Below are 18,936 nucleotides of genomic sequence, written 5' to 3' on the forward strand. Positions count from 1 at the left end.
CATGTCTAAGAATATTCCTTATATAATGTCATCACAACCTATTCAATTTCCCTGAGCATCACATCTAGAAGAACCATTTCCCATGACTGTTCATTTCTTTTGGTTAGAGGAACTGTTTGTTGTCTAACACGAGAGGCTCTGTGTCAGCTCTCTCACAAAATCTCAGGCAGAGATCCTGACTCTACCATACATAAGTTGCCACGTTTTACGTTGCATTCTTTAGGGAGATTTAATAAAAGTCAATTAATGACTTTAATTAATAAAAGTCAATTAATGACTTTAATTAATAAAAGTCATTTATTACAATCTTTATTATTATTGTTGTTGGAAGATTCTAAGTGCAGACCTAGAACTCCATGGCCCTAGCATGGAGCAGACTGCCGTAGCTGTTCACCAGGTACCTTCCTCTACCCTCTGATTTTCATCTCCAAACATAATGAAAGCTACATCTAGCAGGAACTATTTGGCTCTTGGAAGATGCAATGTTGTTTAATGTCTGGCTGGCTTGGTCTTTGCCTTTTACCTCTTTCAACCTCTGTGAATCTCCTTTCTCCCAATTCAAAAACAAACACTCTTTCCTCTTGGGCCTGCCATTTTCTGATGCACGGACCCCTGCATCGTGAGGCCAGTGATGAGTGATGACCCCTCCGTGCTCATTTCGTTGCCAGGACCAGTGCCACGGAGTCGGCTTCTTTTTTAATAACTGGAAAGTGGGCAGCAGAAACCCACATGTGATGAGGCCACTCTGTCTCAAACACTCCCCATCAGACAGATGGAACAGAGCTGCCTTTCTTGGTAGAGAACACGAGCTATCTTTTATGTCCTCTTAGTTAATGAAGGGTCTTGCTGTAAGAATAGCTTTCCCAGTCCATTAGCAAGATAATTCTCTAAAGAATCTGTGAACACTTCTAAGAACTAAGTATGGAACACTAGTCTTCGAGTGGCAGGAACGAAATAAAATTGAGTGATGCGGCATCAAAGATATGTTCAGAGGCCTGGGAGGGAAATAACTGGTGTTATGATACAACAGCAAGGATTTTCCCTTCTGTTTTATAAGAACCCTCTCACTCAGTATTGTCTATGAGCTGAGATCAATGGCAGTTTTTCCAATAGAAAGTGCATTTGGTTTCAATTCACTTTCATAACAACAGAGACTAATGCTTAGCAAGATGGAGAACATTAAACTCTATTGTTCAGGCTGAGGAATGACTGGCTTGGGTGGCAGGAAGCAGAACAGCCTCTTCTCTGGAGAAAAAAATGCCTGTGGGTAACAAACCTCATTCCCAAACAGCCTTCTTCTTCTTTTTTTTTAATGACAGTGAAAGAAAGTCAAAGAATCATCTCAAATCATAGAAGTGGATGGGATCTCAAAAAAAAAAAAAAATCATCATCGGACTCAGCCTCCTCTAGAACGTTTTTGTTTCTTAAATAATTATATAAACCCCAAGGCATTGTGATTTAATAAGGTCTAAGGGTATAGCAAAGTATTATATAAATTATTTTCCTAAGCCCCTTGTGGAGCCTTTTATTATCTTAAATAATGAGAAAATAAATGGGATTCTTTAAGATTTGCAGCTTTAAGATTTTAGAAGTTGTGAAGTGGAAAGGTAGGAATTGGATCCAACTTGTGTTCTTTTGGCAGAAGAAAAGACCCACGCCATTGATTCATGTGTCACATGACCAGCACTCACTCTCTATCACTGTAATTATTCAGAAATACCCCACGAGTTAAATTCCCTTTTCTCTCACTGATGGAAAGAAAGGTGTATCGGATAAGCTAATACAATGGAAGAATTCTGACGTACAAAATGTCCTAATGAAGGGCCCTTCAGGGAAAAAAAAAAAACAAAAAAACAAAAAAACACAACAACAACCACCCAAATGGGGAATTATGTAATTTTATCCTTGTATTATTTAGAAAATGGCAAGGGGGAAAATGACATCCACTGTATGTTCCTTGAGAACCTCCAATCAAGGGCTCTAGCCATTTAAAAACATGTTTCCTGGCCTCAGTCTGGCTATAAATAAATTTAATAAGGATGAAAAAAAATCACTGCATCATTTACAGTTCTCTCTCAACTCCAGCTGACAAAAATCCAGTCCAGATGTTTGTTTTGCGAGAACAACAGCAAGGGGGTGAACTTCAGTCATGAGGATTAAAGCCCCAGAAGAAGGGGGTGTGTTTGAAGAGAAAGGGACAGCAAGGTTGGCAGAGAGGGTGTGGACAAACCTGGTTTGATACTGATTTAACAGAAACACGGTAATTAATTTATTTTGTGTGTAAGAAATCCAGTTTATTAGCCCTTCCCCTGTCTCATCACCCCTTTCAAAGCCACAGGGGCTTGGCTGGTGAAGCCTAAAATGGTTGTTTCATAACCTTTGCTTTTAAATTAAACAAATGACCTCAGATTTTGGAGCAGTTGTTGACTCAGGGGAAAGTATGCCATTAAAAGTGTGCCAGAAACAGATTTAATTGGTACAAGTCCCAAAAAGTGCTCGAAAGAGAACAGGCTTCCCGCATATAGATTTCAGGGAAATTACTCAAAGGCCGCACAGCTTTGTCAGAATTTGAGATGTGAAACAAGGCAGCTGAAAGACTCCATATCAAAAGGGTAAATTCAATTCAGGAGATATTAATCTGATTACCTAAGTAAGGCCGCGAATCGGATATGCTCCATTGTCCGCTCTTGTTCAACCTGGACAGCTGGAGGAGCCAATAGCTTCCTTTTCCCCCGACATATAATTAAGTTTTAAGAGATGATCGAGTTACGGATACAAAGTTTTAAGAAATATTTCATTCAGGAGTGGCATTTACAGTGCTCGCCTGTTGCAAGAGACATTGTTCACTTTATTTCCTTGAGCCACACTGGAGAGTATGTGGATCAGGGACTAGGGGCTTGGTGTTTGTGTTTCAGGCTACAATAAACACCCTCTGTGCACCTGCCTGCAGGAAAAACCAGTCCAGCCGCCTCCCAAGACAAAAGGGCCCTGTATTAAGTGCCGAAAACCCAGACGTGAACTGACCCTGTCAAATTCCAGCTAGGAAAAAAAAATCAATATTTTTTTCCAACTCAAAAGAAGCTGTCATATAGGTTTTTGGCTTTCCTTTCTCATCCTCACGGAGTCTGAACAGTGACTTGTCAACAGAAGTCACTTTCTTTCTCACGGGTCTCCTCACCTTTCTAGATTCCTTTCTCGATGGTGCAATACATTGCCTTGCGCACTCTAAGCTGCTCTCCAGTGATTAACATATACTCCCGCTCTTTCTCCACCAGGCCCTTCCCCTGGAACCTTACCCCTAAGGATGTATGTCTTTCCAAAGAGATAGCATTATGAACTTACATGTTTTCGAAGACTTCCCAAATACGTGCTCATCACAAATTCCGTGTACACTTAGAACTTCAAGAACGTTTGTGAGTAGGGGAAATGATCAAGATGACACTTGCACCATGCCCATCGTCATTCCCGATGCTAGCTGGGCAGGGGCCTTCCTGGGGCATGCATATCAATTGCAGAGGACTCCTCCAGAGAGCTGTTCAGCTTGGGATTGTTCTAGAATTAGTCATGCTAGTCTCATGTGCATTTTCCTGAAGAAAAGTGGTTTCTCACAAACTTGGAAACCCAACTACATGAGATTTGATTTGTGATTTTCACTGGAGGCATGGGCAACTTTACCTCAGTTCACAGATGAATAAACTATCTAAGAAGCGCAAAGTGATTACCTCAACTTGAAAATGAAACTTGGTTACAAAACCAGAAAAGGATCCATTAATTGCAATGTCCAGCTTCTCTAAACGAGCCCTGAATAGAGGACAAAATTAATGAAATCATGATTTTGATAATCACTGAAAACTGCCATACATGGTAAGACTTTAGCTGCAAACCATTTTTGAATGTATTTCATGATGAATAGCTAAACCCCTTTTAAAGGTTAACAGTTTTCTCAAGGTTACCTCAACAGCTTCTCCAAACTCTGACCCTGAGGGGCAGGAAAAGCAGATGATCAGCACAGGAAAGCCAGGTTCCCTGACAGGACTATTCCAGCAGGATGTGGTTAATTGTTTGTGTCTGGAGTGAGCATAGGAACCAAGCAGTTTATCTGATTTGGTGCTCATGAAACAGCTGGCCAAAGAAAACAGTCACCCACCACAGGTGCTAAGCTGCACAGAGCTACCTTGGCCAGCCTGGCGAGTTCTCAGTGAAACATGTGGCTAATTTACAGCCTGTAGTTTCATGAGTGATGGAGGTTGTCTGTCGGCTGATAATATAGAGCCCTGCATACATTGTGATTCCACTTTCATCATGTCCTAATATCCTAAGATGGTGGCCCAAGCCACCGAAAGGTCCTGATGGTCTCTCCTCTCCATGAGTGCCCCACACATCTACAATCTGCCCCCCACATCCTGGCAACTCACTAAGTGCTATGCTCAGTGTGACTTTAACTGTCTTGTGTGTGGGGGCCTCTTTTTTGGCCTTTCCTTCTTATTTTTTCCTGTCCCATCCATTGTAGTACAACACACACAACCTGTTTAGATGTAAGGTTTGGCTCCATTACCTTACCCAGGAATTCTAGGATTCCAAGATAAGGCCGACAAAAATTAGAATTAGCCTTTATGTTCTAGAGGGTAGAGGCCAAGCCTGATCTTACTCTTGTTACTCCTGAACACCTAACAAGCTTACCCCTGAACACCTAGATGCTTCCTAGATGAATGAATGAACAACTGAAAGAATGGAGCCAGTGCTCAAGTTTTGGGTTGAGTCTCATTCTTTTTGGAACAGTAAAGAGCTTTGCAAGGAGGGGCGCCTGGGTGGTTCAGTCGGTTAAGTGTCTGACTTCGGCTCAGGTCATGATTTTGAGGTTTGTGGGTTCCAGCCCCATGCCGGGCTCCGTGCTGACAGCTCGGAGCTTGGAGCCTGTTTCAGACTCTGTCTCCCTCTCTCTCTGCCCCTCCCCTGCCTGCACTCTGTCTCTCTCTGTCTCAAAAAAAGTAAACATTTAAAAAATTAAAAAAAAAAGAGTGTTGCTATGAAAAAGAAGGAGGAATATATTTGAACTGTCCCCATGACATCAGTGACAGGCATAAATATGATGTCTCATTGGGATGTGGGAAGAATATATTAGAACCTATTTCATTTTCTTAAACCTCTATTTCCGGTGTGATTTATAGAACCTAATAGTATAGTACCTCTATATTTTAGAGATAGCAGTTTTACATACTTTGGGGTCATGTGCCCAAAAACCATGGGTTGTGGATTCAAAAATAATGTGAAGATTGCTGTTCTACATAACCAATGTAATAGTGACAGTGACAAAGAGATGTGCCAAAATGATTATACAGGGTTTGGTCCAGCTTGGAGTTTGCTTTGTTCATCTTTAAAGGAGAAACAGAGAAGTATGTCTGAAACTTGAAAAAGAAATATTAATTTGCCCCTCGAAGAAGGAGACTTCACAAAGGCATCACCTAATGCAATATGTGGCCTAGGGATTGGAGGCCCAGCAAAGTGAAGTGACTTGCTCAAAATAACACAGATGGCTTATGGCAGAGCTGGCTGATGAACACAGGTCTCCTAATTCCAAATGCAGTGCTTTATCTAATGTTCAAAACATCTCTTCTCTAATGTCTGTCTATAAAGACTTCAGGGTGCCTACAAAGATACTGAGCATAGCACTTGGTGAGTTGCCACAATTACCATACTACTTAGCATGGGACACTCAACTCCCGGCAATGGCAGGCAGAAATACAGGCTCAGAAACTCAATGGGGGAGTTGTATTAGCATCTTATAGAACTGAGTATAATATACTGGTCAAGAGCACAGACTCTGGAGCCAGACTCTCTGGGTTTGAATCCAAGCTAATCACTAGTTAGCTAACCATCAGAAGTTTGTGGAAATGCTCTATGCTTCAGTACCTTTGTTTCTAAAATAGAGGTAATAATTGAACCCCACAAAGCAGTTGGGATTTTTCGTATTTAGTTTGACACATATTAGAAACATCAATGTTATTATCACTAGCAAAAAGGGCACAAAAGATTGATTAATTCCCATAGTGCCATTTAAATACTTTGTCATTTTCTCTCACCACCTAGCAAAGAATTACAGAGAAGCCGTCTCTAACTCTAACATGCCTTGATAAATGGAAGGCTCACCTGATGCTACTCAGAAGCCTGATGTACCAGAGAAATCTCTCTCGGGTTGATGAGGTGAGAAATCAAAACCAGATCTGGCCACCCAGATGTTAGAATGGTTAAAGCTTGTTATGGAGTTCCCATTACCTCGAGAAATTTTAGGCTATTCCCACCCAAAAGTGATTCCCCTCAAAGAGCTCAAAATCCAAGCACTCTAGTTTCATCCCCATTCCCTCTAACCTGTACATCGCTGCCTGAGGAATCTCTTTGGACCACAAAATAATCCTGTCTCTTCCCTGTTTCAATAGCTCCATATCACCCTCAGGAAAGAATTCAAAGTGACTGGGGTGATGAGTAACACCTTTCACAAAATGGCCACTGCCGATCTCGACAGACAGATCTCATGCCACTCTTCCATGCCAGCCACAGCACTTCTCCCATCGGGCCCCCCAGGGCACCTGCTTCTAGACCATTACATGGGCTTTTCTCTCAGCCTGGAGCACTTTCCCATCCTCTTTCTCATCTTGGGGACTGCTACTGATCCTTCAAGATCCAGCTCAAGTGTCTCCTCACTGGAAAGCCTTCCTAGGGAGCTCCCAATCCCCAACCCAGGGCTCCTACATGCTTTCCCCAGCAATAGCTACACCTACAGCCATCACAGCACATTTTGCTTATTCATCCATCACACCTTCCCCCTCCTGACTGTGAGCTGTCTAAAGAACCTTTGTCTCTGTGCCCTTAGCATCTGCCTAGCACAGGACCTAGTAGACAGTAGGCCCCTAACATATATCCTTATTGTATATCAGACTAAACTACTTCAGTCACTACTCTTATGTCAAAGTGGGAAATTTCCCCTTCAAAAGCAGAGTTATTAGGCTCCCGTTCTTTCCCTTCTGATACTCTCCTGCATTGCCTAATGCTATTTATCACACACATTCAGTGCGGGTACATAGTTAAAGTTGAACACACATTAGAGGAATTTTAAAGTATATACGTTATGTCCAGTGAGAAAAATCACAATAGCAGTTTCATGCTTCTTTAAGGTAAGTACACATCCAAAGCTTCAACTAATCCTTTGATTGCCTCTACTTTGTAGCTGTAGATGCCTCATTCATTCATCAAATATTTATTGAGGAGCTACTATTACCAGGCACTATTGTAGGCTCTGATGATCGAGTGGCAAACAAAAGAGACAGGTGGGTAAGATTCCTACCTTCAAGGAGTTTACCTTCTAATGACCACAAGACAAGATTTTTTTTTTTTGCTGATTTACCTGACTTTTGTATCATCATGTAAAAGTATTTTCCTTCATTCTAGTTTGATCCCTAAAGGATCAAGGAGGGTCTTTCTGGTTGGGCCTATCTACCCCTTAAGCTTTAACCACCACTTATTCACTGAGGTTTGTTTTCTGGGCTCTACTTTTAAATATTTCAATTATTTATTCTGCCTCAGGGGCACGTTCTCTTTGTCACTTAGAAACACTTAACGTAGTTTGCTTCTAGCCTCATTTATCTATACATTGTATTTAAAAACAAACATGGGGCGCCTGGGTGGTTTAGTCGGTTAAGCGTCTGACTTTTGCTTAGGTCACGATCTTGCAGTTTCTGGGTTCGAGCCCCGCATCGGGCTCTGTGCTCTCAGCTAGCTCAGAGCCTGGAGCCTGTTTCAGATTCTGTGTCTCCCTCTCTCTCTGACCCTCCCCTGCTCACGCTGTCTCTCTCTCCTAGAAATAAATAAAACACTGAAAAAAAAATTTTAAAAAAAAAATAAAAAAAATAAAAAAAAAAAACAAATGAAATTTGTCCCATTAATCACTAGACCGCTAGGCTACCATCCATCCTCTACAGCTGGAAGTAATACTTCCAAAAAAACCCTTAGATTCTCTTAGATGTTTATGTGAGTCTATTAGTTTAGAAACATAGTTAAGAAAATCAACATCAGAATCTAGAAAGACCTCACTATTTTCCAGTGGAAGACAGAATCCCCTCCCCCAACACACACACACACACACACACACACACACACACACACACACACATCTGCATTTAACCCATAAAACTCAGACCCTCTCCTCTGAGGGTAAGGAGTAATTTTGTTCCAGGATACATAAATTCTGGAAAGGATTGAACTTATACAGTTCTCCACTACAAATATTTCAGTTATCCAGCTGCCATCTTGGCTTCTCGGGCTCATCTTGTCTTAAGCAGTGGTAAATGACAGCTGACCAAGAATATAGTTTGTGCTATTATGCTGGTCACATGTCCCTGAACAGCAGATGACTTAAACACAAGTAAGTTTAGGCCTTATAATTATTTAGAATAGATAGTAGATTCCAGATAAACAGAAGAGATCTACAGCATCTCTGAAGAGAAACTCTAGGGCTAACTGTAGATATAAAGAAAATTTAAGAGGAATCAGATGGTTATCTAGACTAGAAAAAATGTTGCCAAATGTTATTATTTTTTTCTAACAATATATTGGCTCAAAAGCATGGACTAGCAATAGGCAAGGAATAGCAAAAAATTGATCAAGAAGATTCTGAGAATGGATGTGACTGATGGGATTGACAGAGGTACACATACCTCTGTGTTTATTAGCAAACTTACAATGATAGCTGCTCCATTGGACAAAGTTCTTTAACTAGTCTTCTTGAGAGCTCAGATGGAGACACATTCATCTCGGTATTCTTGGTGTCTAACAGATAAGAGATTCGATGAATAAAGAATGGTTCTCAAAGTATGGTCCCCAAACCAGGAGTATCAATAACATCTCAGAATCTGTTAGAAATGCAAATTATCTGGCCCTTCCCCTGACTGAATGAAGCTCTGGGAGTGGGAACCCAACAATGTATATATATTAATACCACCCCACCCCCACCCCTGGAGATTTTGATCCATGTGAAAGTTTGAGAACCACTGGAATAGAGGTTCTGGTGTGGAAACACAACCACTCCATATCCTTGACTAAAGAACAGCCCTATTATATCTGAGAAGATCATCCATCTTCTTTGACTGAGCATGTGGCTTTGGAAGGTATGCACATGGAACTGGAAGGAGGAAAGAGAAACATTCCTAGCCACTCAAATAAGCCTCATCAATCATGTTGATCAAGGAAATGACGTGTTGCCAATGGATTATCCTCACATTCTTCTCACAGGGGCTTCAGGAAAAATCATAAACTCCCCAATGTGACATGCCAGATGTCCATGATCCACACTGTCTAATTCTCAAGTCTCATCCCTTGGATCTCTTCTACATCCACCCCTCTCCCATACTCCCAGTCATAAGGAATTATTGCAGTTCTTCAAATGACCATGTTCTTCCCATCATATCTTTGATAACAATATACCCTCTATCTAGAATGTCATTCTTTCTTCTCTGTATTCTCAGAATGAAGTATAGCTGCTGGTACACAATGGATGCTCCATTTCCCTAGATATTTGATGAGTTCATTGTCTCTCTACTTCCAATCTCTCTATCCCTAAACATCCTACACATCTCATCTAGATAACCTTGAGAGTGCATAATTATAATAATTTTAGCATAAAATCTGAATTCAGTCTGGCATTCAAAGTCTGGCCCCAATCAATTTCTAGATTCATTACAAGTGACCACCATAGGCAAATGAAGCTTCTTTGCCCTCTTTCCAGCATATCCTGCATTTTCCTACAACACAGATCCCAGAGTTACCGAGTACTCTCCAGGAACTGTAGAATACAGGAGTAATCAAGACAAAGTCCGGCCCTTGAGGCCATTATATGAAAGCAAAGGAGGCAGACAATAAACCCATAGACTAATTTATAATATGAGGCCAGGCAATGGTATGGGTAATGAAGAAAAATAAAGTGGACTTGGGAGACAGAAGAGGATGGGATGGGGCTAGGGGTTGCATCTTAGATAGAGAGGTGAAGCAAGACTTCTCTGAGAAGATGACCCTTGAGCAACACTGAATGTAGTGAGACAGGAGGCCAAGAAGGGGATATGGACAAGTACTCCAGTCAGTGGGAACAGCAAATGCAAAAGCGCAGAGGCACAAACACTGGTGACTTTGAGAAACAAGAGAGTGCACCATGGGGCTAGAACAGATAGGCAGAGAGAAACAGGAGATAAGGGTAGGACGTGGTCAATTTTGAACTTCATGCCTTAGTTCATAGCATTTCCTGATCTTTACTCTCCTTTGCCTATTGAAATCCTTTCTATCCCTCAGGGGACCTTTCAGATTCCCCTCTGCTGAAAGAGATGTGTTCTTCTTCCTAAATCCTGGAGGCTTTCACACACACCCTCTTGTCTGAAAGCATCACGCACGTTCTACCTAGTAATGTTCTCTTTTAGAACTATTCTCAAACTACACTTTAAATATCTTGTGGGTGCAAAGGCCATATCTTGCTCATTTCTGAATTTCCTATAACATTAACATAGTGCGTACAGCAGGGGCTCTACACCTCACAGAATCATCAGGTTGGAAGGCACTTGAAAGTCTCTCCATTGAGCCAAAAAGTTGTTTTTGGAGGGGCCATAACTCTAAAATTATGCTAATATATGCAGGAATGCAGCTATTGCATAGGAAATGTCAGTATGACCCAATGAAATGCAGCTTAATCCAACCAGTATTTATTGAGTGGCTTATCAGAAAAATGAAGAAAAGCAAAGTCCTCAGAGAGATCTGAACCTAGGTCAGAGCTCAGTGGACTGTCCTTGGGCTAGATCACCTTACCAGACCCTGTTATAATCCTCCCCGCATCCTAGTAAACAACACAAATGCATTCTGAAAGTTTTTCATGCCACATTACAATGCAAACTAAGTTATTGTCTGGGCACAACTCCTAGAAACCAGCCATTCTTCCTTTCTTTATGATCTCTGACCTAGAGGTCTCTCATATTTGGTATAGAATTTTCTTTCATGATGGTAAACACGAATCTGACCTCAGAAAATCCTTCCAATTTGAAACTCTCTGGGATCACCCCTCCCCCCAGCATCCCGTTCTTAGGCTTTTGGCCCCATCATCTCTGTAGTTGAAACAACTGGCAAAACTGGCTTTGGTGTTCTTGCCCCTTCTGCCTCCATGACGCTGAGATATTAACAGGAACACGTGCAGATCTGGGAAATTAGCCAGTAAATCCTAAGTAGTGAAGAAATCTGAGGATAAGAGGAAAATGTTTTCAAAATATCTAGCCCAGCCTTCCCATGAACCACCTTCGAGACTGTCTCCCAAGAAAGCTGTCAGATGCTCATCTCATTTGACCATAATGTACCTCATGCTTCCAGTGTGTCTCTCTTTGGCAAACTATTGCTAGCAAAACAGAGCTCCTGACCAAGAAGCACTTCCTGGTGACTCACTTCAATGGTCCCTTCCTCCTATTGGCCCCTCTGCCCTGGTCCTATCACTCCCTGGTCTCCCTGCTGGACACTTTTCACAAGTTCCTCTCCCTTTTGAGATTTACAGCTTGTCAGACCTTTGTAGGCTGTGTCCATCCTCTCTCACCTCTAGCTGCCCCTATCTCACCTAATAATAAGTAGGCTTTCTTTAGCTAAACACAACAGAATTTTAGTGCTTTTAATCTTTTTCTATAAATTAGGCCTCTCGTAGCATCTGAACAGTTGTTGGAAGGAATACACATCAAGTGCCATGGATCCTTGAATGCCAGGGAGGGTGGGGCTGGGGAGGTGTGTCCCTTGTGAATGGAAGCACGTGAGGTTGTGTGTGTTGATATATGTCCTGTGGCTTGGGGATAAAAAATCGAAAGGTCACTAGGACGCTTAACCATTTTTATCCAAAACTTACTCTTAAGAGGCAACAGTATCCAAATCTAGGATTTCATAGGAGAGGCTCTAACTTCTGTTCCTGGCGCCAGCACCACCACCACTCGCTTATTGTGTGGCCTTTGAGCGATTCCCTTCTCTCCTTCATGCTTCAGTTGCTTGAGGTGGTTTAAGTGATTCATCATTTTAAGACATTTTAAAATGCTATATAGATGTGTTAATGTTAAAAATGCTGATCACGGTTGTTAATGTTAACCTCATAGTCACGTGGTGACACTTTATGTTTTCAAAGCAATAATTACACCAACCTGCACCATACCCCTGAGAAGTGGATTTTTAAAGCTGCTCCACCCATACTCATTTGTACATGGTCCTACCCAAAACAGTGCACATTCTTAGTTTGGGATCGGGCTGTGGAGGGCGTTGGAGCTAATGTATGGAGAGAGCTCTGCTAACTTGACCAACCCACCCCAAAGTCTGTGGTTAATGGATTACAAATTTGGGTAATGCTGGACAATAAATTACAACTATAATAATAAAGCTGAAAGTACACACAATTTAAGCAGAAACACCAGTGTTTTTTATCGGAAATGAAAGAAACCATTGATCATAGCAACTGTCTGAGATTAGCAGGGAGCCACATTTTCAAACATCCTGCAGTAAATCCAGAGCAGATCCAGCTGGAAAGCAAGAGTGGAAATAAAACTTGAAAATTCATACCACGCTTTGAAGTCTGCTTCTTTCACAACCATGAGTCCCTGATTCGCCCCAACCATTCTAAGCTGGTCTGGCTTGTTGAATTTATTTTAAAAGAGACACAAGCCATGCACTAGCATATAATCTTTCAAAGGGACTCCAACTTTTTGCAGGGATGGTTGCTTGAGGAGTATGAGCCCCAAAATACTTTCTCTTGCACATGAAATCAGCCATTAAGACTCAACTGGAATAGAAAGGCTTCCAATACTAAAACTAGAAACCAGTCTTGGTTCTAGTAAGTACTGCTTTTTCTCTTATGTTCTTTCCTTTACTCTTCCATGCACCTTTAATTTTTAGTTTTTGAGTGCTATTATCTGTCAAAAACTATTAATGCAGATAAGAGGATACTACCATGCCAGATGCTGGAAATGCCAGGATGGCAGCCTCACACTGTCTTCTTTTCCATGAAGCCGTCTGGGGCTCCTGGAATGGGCTGTGTCATCACACTGAATTGACTGCTATCCCATTAAGTCATCAGAGGAGAGAAAGCCAGTGGTGTAGGTTGAGCAGAGATTCAATCTTGTATGGGAGCCACTGTCACTATACATCAATCTCAACCTCACCTACCAACGATGTTTGTGTGGACAGGAGCCCAGGCCTTCTGCCCAAATCCCAGGTGGCTTTAGAATAGGGCACGGCATCTTGGGCCAACTGGACTGTTATATCCTTTCTCTACTGATGATTATGGGGAAAAGGGATATTCCCTATGACTGAGATCCAGTTGCCCTTAGTATTTTCAATGACCACCAGGAAGAAATGGCAAGGGCATCTAAGAAACATGTCCTTGGCCACAGAACAATCACAATAACCTAGTCAATAACCAGTCACTCAACTTCGTAATAATCTAGTTGCCTGAGTTTCTGTCAACAAAACAAAAAACTAAGGTGGAAAATACTTTGATTCACAGCGCCTGGTTGAGAACAATGTAGATTATAAAACCAGAAATCTGGATTTCTGCCCTTAGGTTCATAGGGCAGTGATTTTTGGTCAATTTGCATAAGTCTTGAAGGTTCCATTCTCCCGACAGAATGAAATAATGCTTTTGAAAGGTGGGCTGAAAATTGACAAGCACACTGTACCCATGAGAAGTTATTCTAGCAAAATAGGGAAGATTCAGTTTGCCCTCTCTTTCTTTCTCAAGGCACAAAGCTATGGGGCAGGAGCAATGCAGAGAAAGTCCTTGACCTCTGGGGTCCACTTCTCTCTTCTTCGGCTCTCCTACCTGGGAGCTGGATGATTCAACAGCGGAATGAAACCCCAACGAAGAAAATCATACCATGGACCCAAGCAGTGAACATGGTTCCACATGATCCAAGCAACAAGTCAGCCACAAACTTAATAAGGAAAAAAAAAAAAAACTAGCAACACAAAAACAAAGAACTCTCAACTTTACAAACACTGGGAGGGCAACAGCTGGTCAGCCGAGATTAAAGGAGCGTGAGAGAGCACCTCCCCATCTCCTGACTTCTCCTCCCCCATAGAGGTCCTTGCAGCCAGCCAGGGCTTGCTTTTACAACTCTGTGAAGATGACCTTGTTCCAGCTAAGATAGGGGCTCTTTTGATCTCAGCAGGGGGATGCTCTGGGCCTGCAGCTGGCAGATATTAATAGTACAGGATCTGCTGGGGTGGAAGAGATCTCTCAGTTGGGCCAGGTCACTTATATTCCCTGCTCTGCATCAGAGCAGAGGGGACTTCATTTCCCTGAATTGGCCCCTGCTGGGTATTTCCCTTAGGTCAACTCAGATCATTTTATTGCTGGCTGCTCTTGGCTGCTTGTTCTCACCCCACAACCGTTTTCAAGGGAGCACTGTTTAAGCCGTGCCCTCTGCTCTGCAGCTGAAATCTATTACAGGACAGGGTGGACCTTGAGCTTACCCCATCAGTGTGTTTCTTGCTCTCACTGGCTTGCACACACGTCTTCTTGTGTACAGGTCTGTGTGGGAGAGAGGCGGAGAGAGCAAGAGCCAGACAGACAAGACAGGAATTGTTCAGAGTCAGAAGGAGAGAGCAATACGGGGAGAGGAGGGTCTTATAGGTATGCCAAAGGAGCAATGCTAAGATTCCTGAAGGTCTTTCCTACTACGCTTAATGTAGGAAAATACAAGGCCATTCTTCCCACTCCATAAATCAGAATTTTAAAACCCCATCAACGAGTGAATACTCTTGATCTTCAGACCCACATCATGATCTCACAACAGTAGAGCTAGAAAAGACTTCAGCAATCTTGTATCTATCCAGCCTGTCATTTAATAGGAAAAAAAAATGAGGCCCCAAGTCATCAAAAAGACCTGCCCAGGATAACAGAGCTAATAACACAGTGTCAAAGTTGATACATGAAATGCTGGAAATAAAAAAGTAATTTATACATATTAACCACAGTGGCATTAACAGCCATTGCAATGTATTTGAATAGGTATAAGTGTTCTAGGAAAATTGTCCATTTTAGTTCACTGGTAAGGAACATCATTATAGACTTCAGGAAAAAAAATATTTCTATAGCCTCTTTACCTGCTTAGCTATACAAAGGAAAGATCTAGAAAAATCAATTATTTCCATTATCCCTAGGATTTCATAATTTTAAAAAGTTGTCAAAGGATGAGCAGGTAAGTTTCCCCTTGCCCTGAACACACCTTTACCATTTTCTGGAAGCAGTTACACTGGAGCCCCAAAACAATTTCCTTTGTATCTGTTTTGCTCCTCTTCTTTGCTTAAGATAAACTAGGAAGCCAAGAGAAAGCAAAGTACTATTACTTATCTGTTTTTTTTTTTTTAAAGTTTATTTATGTATTTTGAGAGGCAGAAAGACAGAGAGAGAGAGAATCCCAAGCCTGCTCTGAACCATCAGCATGGAGCCCAAAATGAGGCTCAAACTCACGAACTGTGAGATCACAACCTGAGCCAAAATCAAGAGTCCAACATTTAACTGACAGAGCCACCAAGGCCCCCACTGCTGGTTTTTAAATAAGGAAACAAGACATTTTTTTCTCCTCAAGGCTGAATAAATGAATGTGTGTGTGCGCGCACGCGTGTGCATGTGCCTGTGTGTGTGTGAAATAATCAGGTGCTTTGTGTGGGTCTCATGGTTACTGTTTATGAAGTATTTACTCTGGTATCCATTCAGCATTTATTTACTGCCTATTATAAGCTTAGAACTTTGTTAGTCACTCAGGCACAACATGGATACAAAAAGAATACAAGATAGTGTGTGCCCTTTAAAAATTCCAATCTAGGGGCACCTGGGTGGTTCAATTGATAAATGCCTGACTTCAGCTCAGGTCATGATCTCATGGTTTGTGGGTTCCAGCTCCACGTTGGGTTCTGTGCTGACAGCTCAGAGCCTGGAGCCTGCTTCAGATCCTGTGTCTCCTTCCCTTTCTGCCCCTCCCCTGCTCATGCTGGGTCTGTCTGTCTATCTCTCAAAAATAAATAAACATAAAAAAATTTTTTTAATCTTCCAATCTAGTCAGGAAACCATGAAAAGTTAAATTAGTTTTCCCAGTCCTTTTCTTTAGAAAGGAAAGCAAGTAGAAGGGCCACAGCACAGAGGAGGAAGAAGGAGTGAGACCAGCGCAGTCTGGAACAAACAAGGGAGTTAGTGGAAGTGGTGGCCTTTAAATAAATCTTGAAGGGGTCAGGGGATTTGGGAAGAAAGGAAGCAGTAGAAGTGAAAAAGGGAAATGCTATTCTAGATGGGACGAGCCGTCTCTTCAGTGACATGGAAGCAGGGGTGGGGAGTGGTGAGCAAAAAGTCAGCATGGTTGGTATAACAGTTCACCCAAGGCATTGGCAAGAATCAGGGGAAACAGGAAGAAAAGGGCAGACTGTGAGGGGTAAGGAAGCATTAACTGTCTCTAGTGGTATTTTGGAAACTGATCCACACAAAAGCAAAGAAAAGCAAAAAAAAATCCTGATTTTTAGCACGTGCTGATTCCCATGGCGTAAATCCTTCCACCCTGGGTGATTTCAAGCTAACAAACCACAAATTCCTGAATATTTTAAAAGTGGCTTATTGATTTTAGCCTATTCTCAGGAAATGAGCTAAAACAATTCCAAGATTTCTGAGTCGGAGATTGACATGGTAAAAGGAAGCCAGATTCGGAGTTTAATTTGGTGGTAGCAGAATGGAAACGGAAGAGAAGCTGGAGTTGGGAGGCCGCTTTGGAATCTATAAAAATAATCCAACTCTGAGTTTAATAAGTCAACAGATCACAATACGAATTACAAAGAAGAGGCGCCTGGCTGTCTCAGTCAGTAGAGCGTGCAACTCTTGATCACAGGGTCATGAGTTCAAGCCCCACACTGGGCATGGAGCCTACTTAAAAAAATGTATAATATCCGTAAACATTTTTTAAAAAAATTACAAAGAACAGGGGACAGAGGAAAAAATATATTTGGAAAGAAGAACCAAGAAGACTGGATGAAAGGAGTGCAGGGAGGGAGGAAGAGTAAAGGATTTGGATTTTCAGTTCAGGTGAGGAGGGAGAGATGACATGTCGCTGAATGTGGAAATAGGGGACACAGAGCATTTTACAATTTAAAAAAAATAAGTAATTAGTTTTTTTAATGTTTATTTATTTATTTTGAGAGAGATGGGGGGGGTGGAAGGAGAGAGAGAGAGGGAGACAGAGAATCCCAAGCAAGCTCCTATCCAACCACACAGAGCCCAGCTTGGAGTTTGATCTCACAAACCATGATATCATGACCTGAGCCGAGATCAAGAGTCGGATGCTTAACTGACTGAGCCACCCAGGTGCCCCAAGTAATTAGTTTTCCCTCTGAAAACCACCAAGAAGCGAGGGCTGTGGTCCTTCCAATTCTTGAGATGGTAAACTGCGGCCAATCCATGGAAGACCACCTGGGCAGCCAGGAGCCTCACTAGGCCTGCCAGTCCCACCTGCTCCCTCATGAATACTTCTCAGAAAATGGAAGCACAGAGGGATCTGTCACAGCTAATGCACTTTTATCCAGCCCAGAACTAGCAGAGCTCAGAAATGTCACATAAGAACTTTCAATAAAACTAGAAACCACCCACTGGCTCAGTGGTGTAATTCCCCTTGCTACATAAACCATGGCCTGCCTGACCTTTGCTAGCATGGGAGGGTGGAGAAAATTTTGCAGATTTACCAACATGGAGAGTTTTTCTTAATCTTTCTGTAAAGCCGGTCGGGAATGCCACATCTCCAGCACATGATGCTGGTGTACACTTTCAGTCAGTCCCAGAGCACCCAGCACAAACAAAAGGCTAAATTGCTATGAGACCACCAGTAAAGCTAACCTGTGAGCATCAGTCTGAAAAACCAAATCACTTCGCAGTTTGCCAGCCCTCATACTAAGGACCCAAAGCACCCTATGGAGCTGTGACAAGGCTTAAGGTAGAGGTGATGGATGGCTATGAGAGTGATTCACTCAGATGAAAAGGGAAGCTGGCCTCTAGAGACAGGCAAGAGATTCCAAATATAAGGGATCAGATGCCAGAAAAGTTGGCTAAGTTAAATCGCCAGGCTCTGGCTGGGTTCACTGCTCAGGGCCTGTTAGCCCAATCTCCCAGTGCAACATGGGGCAGAGAGGCAGAGAGGAGAGGCCGTGGGGCTATACTGTCAGTGCCAAATTTCAGCCCCTCTAGGACACATCCCTTACCTTCAGACAGGGACAAATCATCAGCTGGAGACACCAGGTCTGCCTGGGAAGCTAGGGCTCCGCTTAGATGCGTTGTAATTTGATTCGTCAAGATAACCTGTGAACAGACATGGAGAAGGTGGGGGAAGAGAGAAGAAAGAGAGCAAATTAATTATTAGAGCTCTCAAGACAGACTGGTTCAGGGGAGGACTGATAAGCACATAGGTAGGAAAACTCCAGCTCTGACTTCCATCAGTTTTATCTTTAAGCCAGAATATCTAGAAAAACCTGCAGGTCAGTCAAAACACAGAAAACGGGAAACAGGCTTCTTTTAGAGCTTAAACCACCAATCAATTTTTTCTCACTGCTGAGTAAATTGGGACAGAGGTGTTGTCATATTAGATAGACTACCCAGAGAGAATCAAGATGCATATGAACACATTTTATCAAACTTCAATTTTTAGGATTATATCCACAACCCAAGACATTGCTAGTGCTAAATAAAAGCAGTAATTTAAAATTTGGATGCCTATAGCTTCTTCCTTATTAACTCAAGGTCAGAGTTTTATTTCCAAATTTGTGAAACTGTAATAAGATTCATCTATAAAGGAACAACACTGTTCCTTGAAATTCGTTTGAATGCCAACAAAAAACTTCCAATCTCATTGTGTATTTAAA

The 18,936-nt window shown here is 42.1% G+C and overlaps 1 protein-coding gene across 1 annotated transcript in view; it reads right to left on the reverse strand.

The window, feature by feature from the left end:
* The window catches only part of RAD51B (RAD51 paralog B), a 568,552-nt gene that overhangs the window by 143,065 nt on the left and 406,551 nt on the right, over window positions 1–18,936 (reverse strand). The window contains exon 8 of the mRNA XM_039240745.1: window positions 18,280–18,376. Within this exon, the coding sequence (XP_039096676.1) occupies window positions 18,280–18,376 (97 nt within the window). The remainder of the gene's footprint in view (window positions 1–18,279; window positions 18,377–18,936) is intronic.

This window comes from Hyaena hyaena, unplaced genomic scaffold (genome assembly GCF_003009895.1).
Source record: "Hyaena hyaena isolate Hyena2069 unplaced genomic scaffold, ASM300989v1 scaffold_179, whole genome shotgun sequence".
NCBI lineage: Eukaryota > Metazoa > Chordata > Mammalia > Carnivora > Hyaenidae > Hyaena > Hyaena hyaena.